The sequence below is a fragment of the Buceros rhinoceros genome, unplaced genomic scaffold (genome assembly GCF_000710305.1).
Source record: "Buceros rhinoceros silvestris isolate BGI_N320 unplaced genomic scaffold, ASM71030v1 scaffold40503, whole genome shotgun sequence".
Classification (NCBI taxonomy): Eukaryota; Metazoa; Chordata; class Aves; order Bucerotiformes; family Bucerotidae; genus Buceros; species Buceros rhinoceros.
Window position 1 is genome coordinate 22,439 of NW_010403969.1, and position 13,036 is coordinate 35,474.

Consider the following 13,036-nt stretch of genomic DNA (forward strand, 5'->3'; position numbering starts at 1 on the left):
CCAGGTGTGGGAACTAGCTGATTGTATTGTAATACCAGATCATTACTTAATTCATATGCAACCTAGCCTAGCACATGGAAAGCATTATAAATCTATTTACAGTGTGGCTGGTCTGATGATAACATTGTATTAAATTCCCAGGTGAGGCAATTTAAGCAATTGCTTTGCCATGTGTAGGCCATGGAAATTAACTTCTCATATGCTTTAGTAATAGACGAACTTCATTGGTATGCTCAGATTAGTAGTACAGCAGAATACTTACAGTCTGGTTACATGTCCCCTACTTCACATGTAGAATCATACAGGGTGGTGGTACTGCAGATCACAGATCTTAATTAGTTTAAGCTAAGTTAATTCATTTCAATTCTAATTTAGCTGGGCTCGCCCACGAACACATTCCGTTCTACTGGGAAATGTTAAGGCTTGGGTCAAGTAGACAGATTGTTTAAAGCCAAATTGCCAGACAGAACTGAGCAAGTGTATCTGTTTGAACAGGACTTTAAGGAAATCACCCAATCAGTATGCAAAAATCCTGTTCATAAACCAAGAGAGATCTGCCTGGAATCAGAAATTCTCCCTTGTTAGAAGGTCTGGGTACTGTAGTACATTTAAAACAGCCTCTGAAACTTAGTCTTGAAGTTCTTGTGGAAAGTTGTTTACCCCTTGCGTGGTGTCGTGTGCTCGTGTGCGTGCCACATTTGAATGCAAACACGTACACTGAGTTAAAAACACTCCTATGCTGAGACTTTTTGTTTACGGCTATATAAGAAAATACAGAATACAATAAAACTTCTATATATGACAGACCTTTACAGACAAAAAACTGCACATGGAACCTCTTAAGCCTATACTGAGCTGCTCAGAAATGCCTTGGATTACAAACTCTGTAAAGCTTCTGTCTTTTCTAGAAACATACATATAAAGTACCAGTAGACAGTAGTAACTGACAACTAAGACTAAAAATGTTGACAATTTCTTGATTTGCCTGGTTAGCTTATGTATAGAAGTCATTAACTATTTATAAAATGCATTATGAATTGGGTTCCTTCAAACTGTAGCAGAGTGTGTGACATTTCCAGCTCAAACTATCATTCTTGCATTTGGCTAAAGTACTTATTTATAAACAGCTGTTACAAACTAAAAACATGTATCTAAAAATTATTTAATTATTAGGTTCACATGAACCGAACTAATTTTGATAGCCAGATTTTAAAGCGTTAACCAATATTACTTTAATAAAAATGACGAGAAAGTCAAGATATTGATATTTTTGGACAAATCCTGAAAGAAAAAAAGAACACTTTAGTTCAAAGGCTTTTCTTTTATATTATTGATTCATTTGGTAGTGAAACTGTGATCAAAAGTAGTATCAAATTATTTATTGATTATGGCAAAGAGTTATACCTAATTGTAGGCAAAGGGTTATTTCTTTTAATGTAATTGCTGATTTTTCAGATCATGACAGATTATTGCACTAAAAGAACAATGATACAAATATATTTATTAAGTTCAGTGATGATGATGTAAAGGATTATAAAGGGCCTCTAAAAATTGTATTGCTGTTAACATTTCTTTTTTTACCGTGAAGAATATTCTTTTTCCTTTCTTCCGTGCAGGCTTTTATGAATGATAATACCAGCCAGTTAAACCTTTCAAATAAATCATGTGTAACCAAGGACCATCTCAGCCTCTACATATAATTAGGCAACTTGTTCACTGGAGAACAAGCTCATGAAGCATCATGCTCCTCATCTCAGTCTAATAATGATAAATGCATTCAACACTAACAGAATCAATGGGGCTGAGTCGTTTTGTGAAATTGGGAGAGACTGTACAGTTGAACTACTAGACCTCAAATGGGAAGACTGAATCTTATTCAGAAAAGAAGATTAGATATTTATTGGTTTATATTTGTAATTTACGTCCTTGTTTGATATGTATCAAATAAAAATAGGAAAATAATCTAATTGAGCAATCTCTGCCAATTTGTTGGCTTTTTGGTGAAAAAAGAGAAAAACAAAACCTATCTCCGTATGATATTCTTGCATACTGTGGAGTGTTTTAGTCCCCCATAGTGATGAAATGAATAATTTAAACCAGCAGCTCTGATAACCACAGCCTGCTTAAAGGTTCTCATTTCCTTTAATGCTGTAGACTACTTTAGCTTGGTTAGTATGGAACTGTGACAGCTGAGATCTCCAAAAAATTTGGCACAATTCAGCTCTTGTAGCCGTTCTGTGGTACGCTTTTTCCTGCCTACGTACATCTGTGGCTTTCATATATAATCTGAATCTGAACACTAGCAACTGAATCACAAGTTGGTAAGCGTTGTAACGATGATGATGGCAATAAAGGGTGAGCTACACGGGGTAAAAAGTTAAAATGTGTTGCTCTGACATGACCAAAACAAAGCTTACTCCACTGCCAGGTTCCTAGCTTAAGGGGTGAACCCACATTCAAACTTCTTTGTCACAATGGTAATGAATATCCCTGTGCTCAGCATAATTTCTAGTGGGTTGTTTCTTGCACCCTGGCCCCAAGCATGGTTTTTGGCATGATTGTCCAGTTAGGGAAGGTCTGAGGAGGGATTTGTTTTTGCTGATTTGTACTGATGGTATCTACCACGGCAGCGCATGACGGAAGCTCCCATCAGTAAAGGAAGGCCCTACAGCCTAGTTCTTGCTATGCTACTCCTGAGTTTGTTCCACTGATGAAGTGTAAAATTGATCATAACTGCACTCAAATATAAAAAGGTATTAGACAATGTGTTAAAAATCCTTCCTCTCTCTCTCAGTGGCTGTAAGAATATTAACTGATTAAGGGCCTGTTATTTGGCCAACAGAGAAATTGAAAGCTAGGCTGACGTTCTCTTTAAGGAATGCCTTGTTGTTCCACTGAATGCTTTGCTACCCTGGTAATCTCCAGACATTTGTTTTCCATTGCTCTTCACCCTGTTTAGTTTAGAATCGATATGATGATAAGTCCATGAGCAAATCTGGTGCTCATAAGCCGTGAATAATGACTGTCTGTCATAATGCTCCAATGAAGGACTGTCTCAGCTTCATGGTGTTTCCAGGAACTGCTGTAAACCAACGTTTCCTTGTACCGTTCTTTTCTCTCCCTTCTTTTGCCCTTTGGTTTCTAGTCCTTTCCCAGCAGGTCTTCATAGCCTTAGCAGCAGAGGGAACACTTGTTAATTTTCTACATCTTTAAGTTCAACCAGTTTTGTCAAATGTGCATGGTTCAGGTTTGGGTTCTTTTTATACAGGAGAAGCTCAGTCTTCCTTTCCTAGTTAATGGCATCACTACAATGTTACGCTGAGTTCTGCGTCCAGCTAGCAAGCGTTCCTCAGGAAAATGCGTTTGGTTCCTACACATGCATTTCTTCAGTGCTTCTCGTATTGGCGTATATTACCTCTCCTGGTTACCTGATTGTCAGAGCTGGGATCACAGCTCCGTACCTCGAGCTTCACTGAAGCTGCTTTCATTGCTGAAATGTTGAGGATGTGACTGCCTTAGAAATGCAGATTTGTCAAAATACAGCAGCCGAAGAACTTTTTAATAACTTTTACTTGCAGATTTTTATTTTTTTTAATCAAATAGGTATCCATTAGGGGGCTCTCGAGGTTTAAGATGATCAGCCTTGATACCGATGGCTTCGGAGCTTTACTTCCTAACCCTTTTTTCTTTTTGTTTTACAGAAAAGGTCACGAATCGCCTACAGTGATGAGGTGCGGAATGAGCTCCTGGGGGATGACGGGAATTCCTCAGAGAACCAGGTAGGATGCTAATCAAGAAGCCGTAGTGGGTGGCTGGAGGGTGAAGAAGGTCACTGGCACACTGGGCTTCTCAAGCTGCTCCTTAACAGCATTAGCAACAACTCATGTGGAAGTGATACTGTTTAATGCAAAGCTGGGGTCTTAATCAACTTCAAAATGTTTCTTGGAGATCTTACATTTAACCCTTTAACTTGTGATCACTGTCTGCTATCTTAAAAAAAAATCTTTTCTTCTCTTTTCTTTATTATTTAGTACTTAAGAAATAACTTGAAACGCGCTGTTTGCCGTTTGCCGACAAAGCCAAGGTCTTCACCTCAAACACATGTAAAAGGAATAAAAAAAGTACATAATGCAGCTTTGATAATAATGCAGTATAATTAAATCAACACTGGCAGGCAAAACAAATGAAAGTGTGCTCTCAGAATTTGGCAGTACCCCACTCAGTTTCCTTGTGTGATTCCTCCCCTAAACAGATTTTCTCTCCTTGTACCAAAAACACAAGCTGTACTAATAAGAACATGCTTTCATAAGGCATGGTGTACTAGAATGCAGCGTGCTATCCATCTCCTTTAATGAGGGAAATCCTGAAGCTTTGTAAAAAAAATCTTGTACACGTATTGGTGTTCTGGGCACTACAGTGAGGATCCTTCTAGGCTGATGAACATTACAAAGGCAACATTATATTCAGGGCACTTTGACCCACCTGCTAATATTTCTTTTGGTGCTGAAGCTTGTTTGACAAGCTCTGTCCGAAAACAGAATATTTCTTTTGAAAATCATGTCAACTGTAATCAAAGTTGTGCACTCTGAGTTAGAAGCTAGTTGTAAGGTTTTTTAAATATCAGATTTTCTCTTCTGACCAGGTAGAATTTAAATTATTTTGGAAGTGAAAGTGAAAATTGTTTAAATGTTTACTTGACAAATGCAGTGTTAAATAAGGAAACAGATCACAACCATGATTAAAATTTTTAGTATCTTCTACCCTTGGTATAAGCTGAGTTTCACTAAAGAATGAAAAAAAAAAAAGACTTGGAGACTTACCCTAGGACAATGAATTTTAAAACACAGACCCTTACATCTTAACCTTATACAGCATTTTAAATGTGCTGTGTACATTTTAAATTCTGTGATGGACTTCAGTACATACATTAATGCAATTATACACAGGATACTGTGTATCTATAGATATAAGACTGTATTTTAGAGCAGCTCTAGTGTCTATGTGAAGACTTAAATTTAAAAGCTATTAATCTTCATAGTTACAGATTGTAGCAAGGGGAGATTCCAAAATTTGTATAAAATAAAGAGAGGGAGTTTATCCTTAAATAATGAATTTATGGAAAGGATGATTTTAGGGAAGAGACTTTCACAGTCTGCATGTCATGATCGTAAACTCAGTGTTAAGATTCCTATTTTATTTCTTTTAAGGTGCTGCTTTTTTTTGCATTTCAAGAAAAAATTGTGTGAATTCAGACATAAAAGGGCAATTGTGATAAGAAGCTTTACCTATAGCAGAATATCTTATGTGTAGGATGAGATAAAATATTTTTTTTCACTTTTTAAGGAATGGTTAAATAACTGGTTCATGTGCACTTTCTGCAAGGCATGATCTTTATTCTAAACTTGATGGAATAAACATCGTCTCATCTCAGGGAACCAAATGGTACCTTCAACCGTTTGTCAACATGAGATTTTTCTTCCAAACAACCACTTCTTAAATGGAAGAGTTTAAGCTGGTTTATGTAGTCTTTTAGGTGATCAAAATCCTTTTTTGTAACCCAACTTGAAACTGTTACTCCTATACTTTTGAAAGTTCTGAATTCCTTTCTTTGCTTCCTTAAAAAATGGTATGAAATACCACCATAGAAGAGTCACCTAATTTCTTTTAAATACATAAACACCAGTATTATTTTTAATACCATTTATTGTATAATTCCAATAATCAATCTTACAACCTCTTTTTCTTATGAAATATCATTATTTATGTGTGTACATACATGCATATACACAAGTACAAGCAGTTAGTGCAAAAACTTTGGTCTTATCTTGAACTTATCAGAACGTGCAGCTATCTAATTCAAGTGTCAGGTTTGGGTATTTACCTTATACTGAACATGTTATATCGACATAGTTAACTCAGTAACCCTAGGCCTCATATACTTTCACTCCTATACATTATTGTATCAATAGAAACCCTGAAGTGCATGACAAAAGGATGCTCAGGTATAACTTACAGCTGTATAAAATATTTGAAGATATTTCAAATTCTTGCTTTTATTTTGTCTGATGGAAATAAATATAAGCAGATGGACTGGCCCTCACCCTAATATTGTGTCCTGGTTTGAGCTCAAACCAGGACATATTGTAGGACTTGTCAGTCAGTTTGGATTAGGCTAAATTACTTAAACTGAAAAATGGTGGGTTTGTTTTCCCCAGTTTAGTCACCAGACTCTGAAAGGGGAGAAAAGAGGAGGCGTTCCGCTTTTGACAGAGAAGTTGAAAACAGTTCTGAGCTCAGAATTGCTCCTCTACCAATACAAAATATTGGTAAAATCCACTAATAGAAATGCTAACTATCTGCTTAGAATGTGCTGTTACCCGAGGGAAACAAGAGATGTGAGCTGCGCGTTTTAGCTATGGTCTTTGCGTCACGATAAACATTTGCATAATGGTTTTAGTGCAGTGAGCAGACAAAAGGAACTTAATGTATATTGGCTAGTATGACCATGTTAAGTATCTAGAAATAAATGGGGCGCTATTGGGAAAATAAACAATTTGGAACTTTTATTTATTCAACTTGTGGATTTTTTGTTGATTTTCGAAGGTACAATTACAGCAACCCACAGACAGATTATAAATTGTAATGAATAGGGTCACAAGTATGAGTTTCCAGTTGTTCTCCCAAGAAGACTGAAGCACAAAGAACAGATTGAAGAATTAGCAAATGATGATTTATCTTTCATCATCTTCATTTTTCTAAAATGTCTCCTATAAGTAGCAGTCGTGTAGATGACAGCAACTTAGAGTGTGGTTGCCTTATAACGATTTCTTCTTAATTTCTTCCCTAATCTCTTCTTAATCTGAGTCATGTGAATATAGTCAGATGAGGCACATACAGAGGTTGAGAATCAGGAGATGTCCCCGCTTGCATCAAAACCCCACCTGCTCACAACCCCAAACCCAAAAACCTACTGTGTGCATTGGGTTGTTACTTAATTTCCAGGAGCGGTCTTAAAAGGGCTCTGTTGCTTCCAGTCTTATTTGTTCTGGCCACCTACGTTTATCAAATCCCTTGAAAGTTTTGAGCTTTTCAAGGATACACTACCTGAAGTTGTGGCTTCACTTTAATAATCATAGACTTGTTTTATGTGGCCATTCATGTCATTTAGAAAGTATTTATGGGTTAAATCAGAAATGCTTCTTGACCAAAATAATGTTGGGTGCTGTATTATCAACTTTCTTGAAATATAATAGTGTTCCTTTCTCTTTTGCAACTGTGTTCATTAATAAATCTCAATAAATTTGCATTAGGTTAAACTGCGTGTCCGTATACACATACATTGTGTATGTGATTTGTGGTAAACAAATATATTGTGGCTACTTAATTTCTGACTACAAAGTTGTGATAATATTAGATTTGGGCTTGCTGTGCATAAAGTGTGTCAAACTTCAGCTGCAGACCAGGGGGTGAAGTTGGTCAATTTAATTCCCCAAGATCTAAAGGAGGTCGGTATCATTTCATATAGCCCTGGCAGAGCAGATCATTACCAGACACAAATCTGTTCGTTACATGCCGAAGGTTTATAGCAAAATAAATAGACTGTCATCATAAGTTCAGAAAATTGTGTGTTCGACCCACGATAATGTGTAAAGGGCGTTTAATAGAGTTCAGCATTTATTCGTTATCTATATGCGGACAGAGACGGCGGTAGCGTTATCAGCTTTTTTAAAAAAATTCGGTAGTTTTCTCTGTCACGTGATGTGCCTCACAGACACACACGCACACACACACCCCCCATCTTGCTCCCTCGCTCTCTGCGGCGCAGTTTTGATTTTAGTCACAGCAGAAGGCTTAGCCACAAGAGATTCCACTGGTTCAAACCAGCGTAAACCAGATTTTTTTTTTTTTTTAGCCTACAAAGGAACAGATTACCTTTTGTATCGAATTCTGTATTGCAAAAAAAAAAAAATCTTTGTTTCAAAAATATGCTGATTATTATAACCTAAAATGGTGACTGCACTCGGCTTAATGCTGTTTACAGTTGAGCGGTGAGCATAATAAAATTAATGTTTGAAAATAGAAAAGTAAAGGTAACACATTTTCATCAAGAGCATTGTTAAATGGGGGAAAAATACATCTTTTGTTAATTTGAATTAATTTCTTTCAGCCAATGTTAAAAAAAAAAACCTTCTCCCATTACTTAGCTTAGCTGCAAATCCCATGCAGAGCTTAAATTCAGCCATGCAGCACAAACAAGATAGAACATTTTTGTTTGGGACGTATTGAGAAAACAAATGTGCAGCATTTTAAAACTCTCATTGATTATAGCAGGGTGGCATGCCCAAACGGGCTCTATCGCGGGAGAGTAGTTTTAAACTTTGGCCCTTTAAGTATCATAGTCAACTGAAGAATGGTGGGCTCCGAAAGAAAGGATAGCTGTGTGATCAACTCGCAGATCGTCTCTTTCTAAAGAGCCTTAATGTTTGCCTTTTTTGGGGAAAAAGGGGGGGGAAGTTCTGGAGAAAGAGACCAATTTATGATAGGCCAAGCACTTGAATTTAAGCCCCGGTTTGGCGGACAATGCAGTTTTCTTTATACCAAATTCTAGTAAAGTCCCTTTTAGCTACGTCCTGAAAGAGCCGTTTCAGTTTAAGTCGGGGTGGTAGTAACCCTCCTAATTGCATCTCGTAGGAGCCTCGGTGTCCGTTTTGGGAACGGGGTGAGGTGTACGCTCAGTTTTAGACCAGCCATTTGAAACAATAGAGAATAATGGAGGTTCTTTTGTTTCCTTCATGCTGGCGAGACTTTATTAGTAGTAAACATTCTCAGCTCACACACGTGTAGAAAATTAGTGTTATGAAACTGTAGGGGAAGTATCAGCATAAACTGAGATAATGATGTAGCTGTTGTAATTTCGAATTCAACTGGAGTCGGTGAGAGAACTGTAATTTTTTATAAAGAGCCACTCTTACGCAGACATTTGTTGTGAGTAATTATACGTTTTGTTCCAGTACAAGTACTTTGTCTCTCTCTCTAAGGGGAGAGCATATTACAACATAGCTTGATAATCAGATTGCGGCTTTATTTACTTTTCTAGTAAACCTGTTAGAGCAATATTATTAGTAGTGTTAGACTGTGTTGATTTACAAGCATAAATTGGTAAATATAAATGTATATTCTATGTAAGTATACACACAGTGTGTAGTGGTCTAGGATTAAGAACCTGGAATGGATCATTTCTAAGGGAAATATGTTTCGTGTTTTTCCCTATTCCTTTGTCTATTTTTAATATGCTATGCAATCAATCTTAATTCTGAGCTGTTTAACTAAGCTCTTCTTTTTTTTTTTTAACTGGGAAAAACCCTCTATATGAGGTTCAGTGGTGAAATTAGATAATATCGTTATGGTAGAACTCAGGTATATAAAAATTGAAATACTGGTTGTATGCTATAAAGATGCAGTCCTCTATTAATAAGTTAGATCTGCTAGTAAAATAAGAGATCAGTTGTCACAACTAAAATATACAGAAAACATTCTGAAAACTTGTATGTACAAAACCACTTCAGCTGTACAATCTTCGAAGAGAGGAATAGTAAACTTGTTTTTTTCTCTATAATATAGACTTCTATGAAGTCATTCCCCTTTATTTCATGATGGTGTCTTAGATGTGGTTTAAAAGAGAATTTCACACTATTCTCTTTGTTTAATGTGACAGTGTGAGAAAGTGATCTTTATTCGTTCAAAAAACTCTGCATGTAGTCTATGTTTAGGTTCTTTTAATGTGTTTGTCTGTGATTTTTAAATGCTAAACATGTAAACAGATAAATTGTCAATGTTAATTCTGTATCCTGTCACACAACTGATCTTTCTTTCCTGCCATTTCTTTCCTTTTTATCTTTTTTGTGCGTTCATGTTGCAGTTGATAAAATTACGTGAAGAGGTGAGTACTTCCTTGCTTTTTGTTGTCTAGCTTTCCCTTTAAAGCTGAGTTTCTAAATCTGAAGTAGATCTTTTTGTTCATTGTTGCAGGGAAATCTACACAAAGCAAAAATATTGATTACATTGCTGTAAAATATTCTCTGTTGTGCCTCTTCTTCCCTAATAATTGTATACCTACATAGGAATCTGTAGATCAAACCTTAGAAATTAACATTCTTTGATAGTGGGAATTTTTTTTAAAGGCACTAGAAAAAGAAGGGAAGAAAAAACCCTATTATTTGATCTCTGCTAAAATACCGTGATCAAATCAGGAACAGTAATAATCACGTTTGCATCACAAAATCTTTGATAGGGTAAATACATTTATACACTGGTATTGAAAGTGAAAGCATTGCTTTTGTAAAAACCTGTGCTGAAACACTGTTAAAATTATACAGTATTTCACAACATTATGAGTTTGGTGTGAGATATTGAATAGCTTAGGTATTATATTGGATATTGTGAAGCCACTGAAAATACAGCACAGGTAGACCTACGCACTCATATCAATATTTATTATTTATTTGTGAGTGTTGTAGATCTGTGGGTGTAACACTAGAGATCAGTATTCCAGAACACCTTTCTTCCAGTTATAAAATGACTCATAAATATTTAGAGAGAGAAGCCTGGTTTAATGGTCAGTTCCTCAAATATTTCAGTGTATTTTCTGAAATTAATCTCCTCTGTTACCTACTGCTATAGCAAAGCAGGTATCTGAACTGCCTTATTTTTTTCATTATTTCCCGACAGCACCAAAAAGAAGGTCTCAGTGAAGTCACGATTACTTATAGGTCAGATTTCTGAAGGGTTTCGTACCAAGAGTTTGAACCAGTGAAGTATTTGAATAAATATATTTGGAAGCACAAGTATTTTAACATCACGTATTTGTCTGGTATTTTCTTTTTGAAACGTGTGCCCAGACACATCAGTAATGAATACTGAGCTCTGCAGGAAGGGATTTGTAAGTTTTAGAAATGGTGATGACAAAGAATTGTGAAGTAACCAGATTAAGGACAATTACAGAGAATTCTTAAAAAAAGTAAGATATTTGTGATACAAAGATTCTTTACTAGTTACCCAGATGCCTTATTTTTCCCTCTTCTTGTGGAGCTGATATTAATATGTGAATGCTACAGAGTAAAACAGCAAAAAAAAATTACACTGTATAAACATGTAAGCACATGAAAGCCCTCCCACCACCACTGAGCTCCCCTCCCCAATAGTCCCAGTATTTAAACAGATGACAATATTGTTGCAAGGGTTTATATAGCCTGAGTTTGTCAGGTTTTTCAGAAGAACAGGGTTCGTTTGTTCATCCCTCTAACACCACCTGCACATCTGCTCCTGTGCTTTTGTAAAAGAATATGCTACAATCATTTTTATTTGCAAATATAGATTATAGTTTTATAAACATAAAGATTCCTAATTTGTAAATTTACTCTGAAAATTTAATCAAAGAACAAAGCTGCTACTTAACTGCTCTTCTTTTGGAAATAGCTATGAAGGCAAATAAGAAAATTCAGGATGGTATTGCAAAGGGCTGCAACTTGGGAGCTGTGCTGAACTGTCATACCTTTTAGAGCTTGTAATTCCTCTTTGTTAGCCACCTGAAAATTTTGACATTGCTCCTGGTAATGTTCTTTTTTACTTTTCCTTGCTAGCCTCATAAGTTGCTTTCTCCTTTCTCTGCATATTGTGAGAGGAGCAGCAAATAGAACTAAATAAAGAAATTTATTATTTTTTCTAGCACAAAACTGTGCAGGTAGAGACAAAAATAACTTTAAAAACAATTGTTAGCATTCTGTTCTCTGCATTTAGGTGCCTGCTCTGTGTGGGATAGGTTGTAATTGCTGTGGTGTTTTTATATCCAATGCAAAATGCCCATTAAAGTTTAAATGAAGGCCAGTACACTGACTCAGACATAATTCTTAACTCATCACATAGTGAAACATCAAGGCCTCCCCAGTTATAGTCCTCCTAAGGAGGTATGAACTGATCTTAAAAGACATAGTGGTTTGCCATACTGTTTGTTAATAAAACCTGTGCTTCCTCTCATTACAGGGCTCTATTCTAGTGCACGCTTGCCGTACACAGACTTCCATGGAGGCTGTGTCGCTCTGTCTTTTGAGCTCCTGAGATCTCAGTTTGAATCCAGCCCACATGGAATGACTAAATCTCTAGTGATAGCATGCCACTTTGCAAAACTTCCTTGTGTAACTCTAGATAGAAGCTGTTTCTGAAGCTGCAAGACACACTGAATCACCTCAGAGAAAGCAGGGAATGCTGTGGGAGAAGGAGTGTGGGGAGGGGTGAAAAGCAGTTGAAAGCGTCAGCTGCTACTGTAGGGCAGTGATTTCATGACCAAAGGACAGGGTGCCTCCAAACTGAAACAAAGTAAATAACACCACCCTCTATAATAAAAATTAGGTTTCAATATAGACTGGCTCGGGTGGAAAGGTTCTAAAATCGAGTAAGAAACAGCTCTGAGTTATATTAGCACCGAGTTCACACGGCGTTAGTATTCTAATTGCTTGCAGTAAGACTGAACTGAACTGTGGGCTTGTAATTTACCTTTTAGATTAAATGTGGCTTATATAGTCTATAAAAATATACAGTTAAATGCAAATTCTTTCTGTTGGGTTGCTCTTCCACATTGCAATGGGAAATCCAATCTCTTCCTCCCCTGCCCTTAACACAGCAGATATCCAGTATACCACTACAGCACCCTACATCTCTTCTGTAGTTATAATCTCCTACAACTTGTGCTCACTCCCAGCCTATGTTTGGGGTTTTTTTTATTTAAAGTATCTCCTCTCTAACTTGTAGGATTCTTACCTTCTAGACTCCTTCTTTGTATCCCACCCTCCCACCCCCTTATACTTTTCTTTCTTGAGAGATATCTGTGGAGTCACGTTATGTTTCTGATGGTTTTTACCAAGTTTAAAATGTTCAACACTAGTTGTTCTTTAATATCATTTGGGGAGGCAGTATTTGGAGAAAGGCACTGCAGGCTTACACCATTTCTTTTTTTTTTTTTTTTTCTTTTATGGGGCATGGG

The 13,036-nt window shown here is 36.6% G+C and overlaps 1 protein-coding gene across 1 annotated transcript in view; it reads left to right on the forward strand.

Annotated features, from left to right (window-relative positions):
* Positions 1-2,336: 2,336 nt before the first annotated feature.
* Positions 2,337-13,036, forward strand: part of LOC104490834 (vesicle transport through interaction with t-SNAREs homolog 1A-like) — a gene marked incomplete at its 3' end in the record, with an annotated part of 12,690 nt that continues 1,990 nt past the window's right edge. The window contains exons 1-3 of the mRNA XM_010133178.1: positions 2,337-2,369; positions 3,702-3,779; positions 9,920-9,940. Coding sequence (XP_010131480.1) covers positions 2,337-2,369; positions 3,702-3,779; positions 9,920-9,940 — 132 coding nt within the window. The remainder of the gene's footprint in view (positions 2,370-3,701; positions 3,780-9,919; positions 9,941-13,036) is intronic.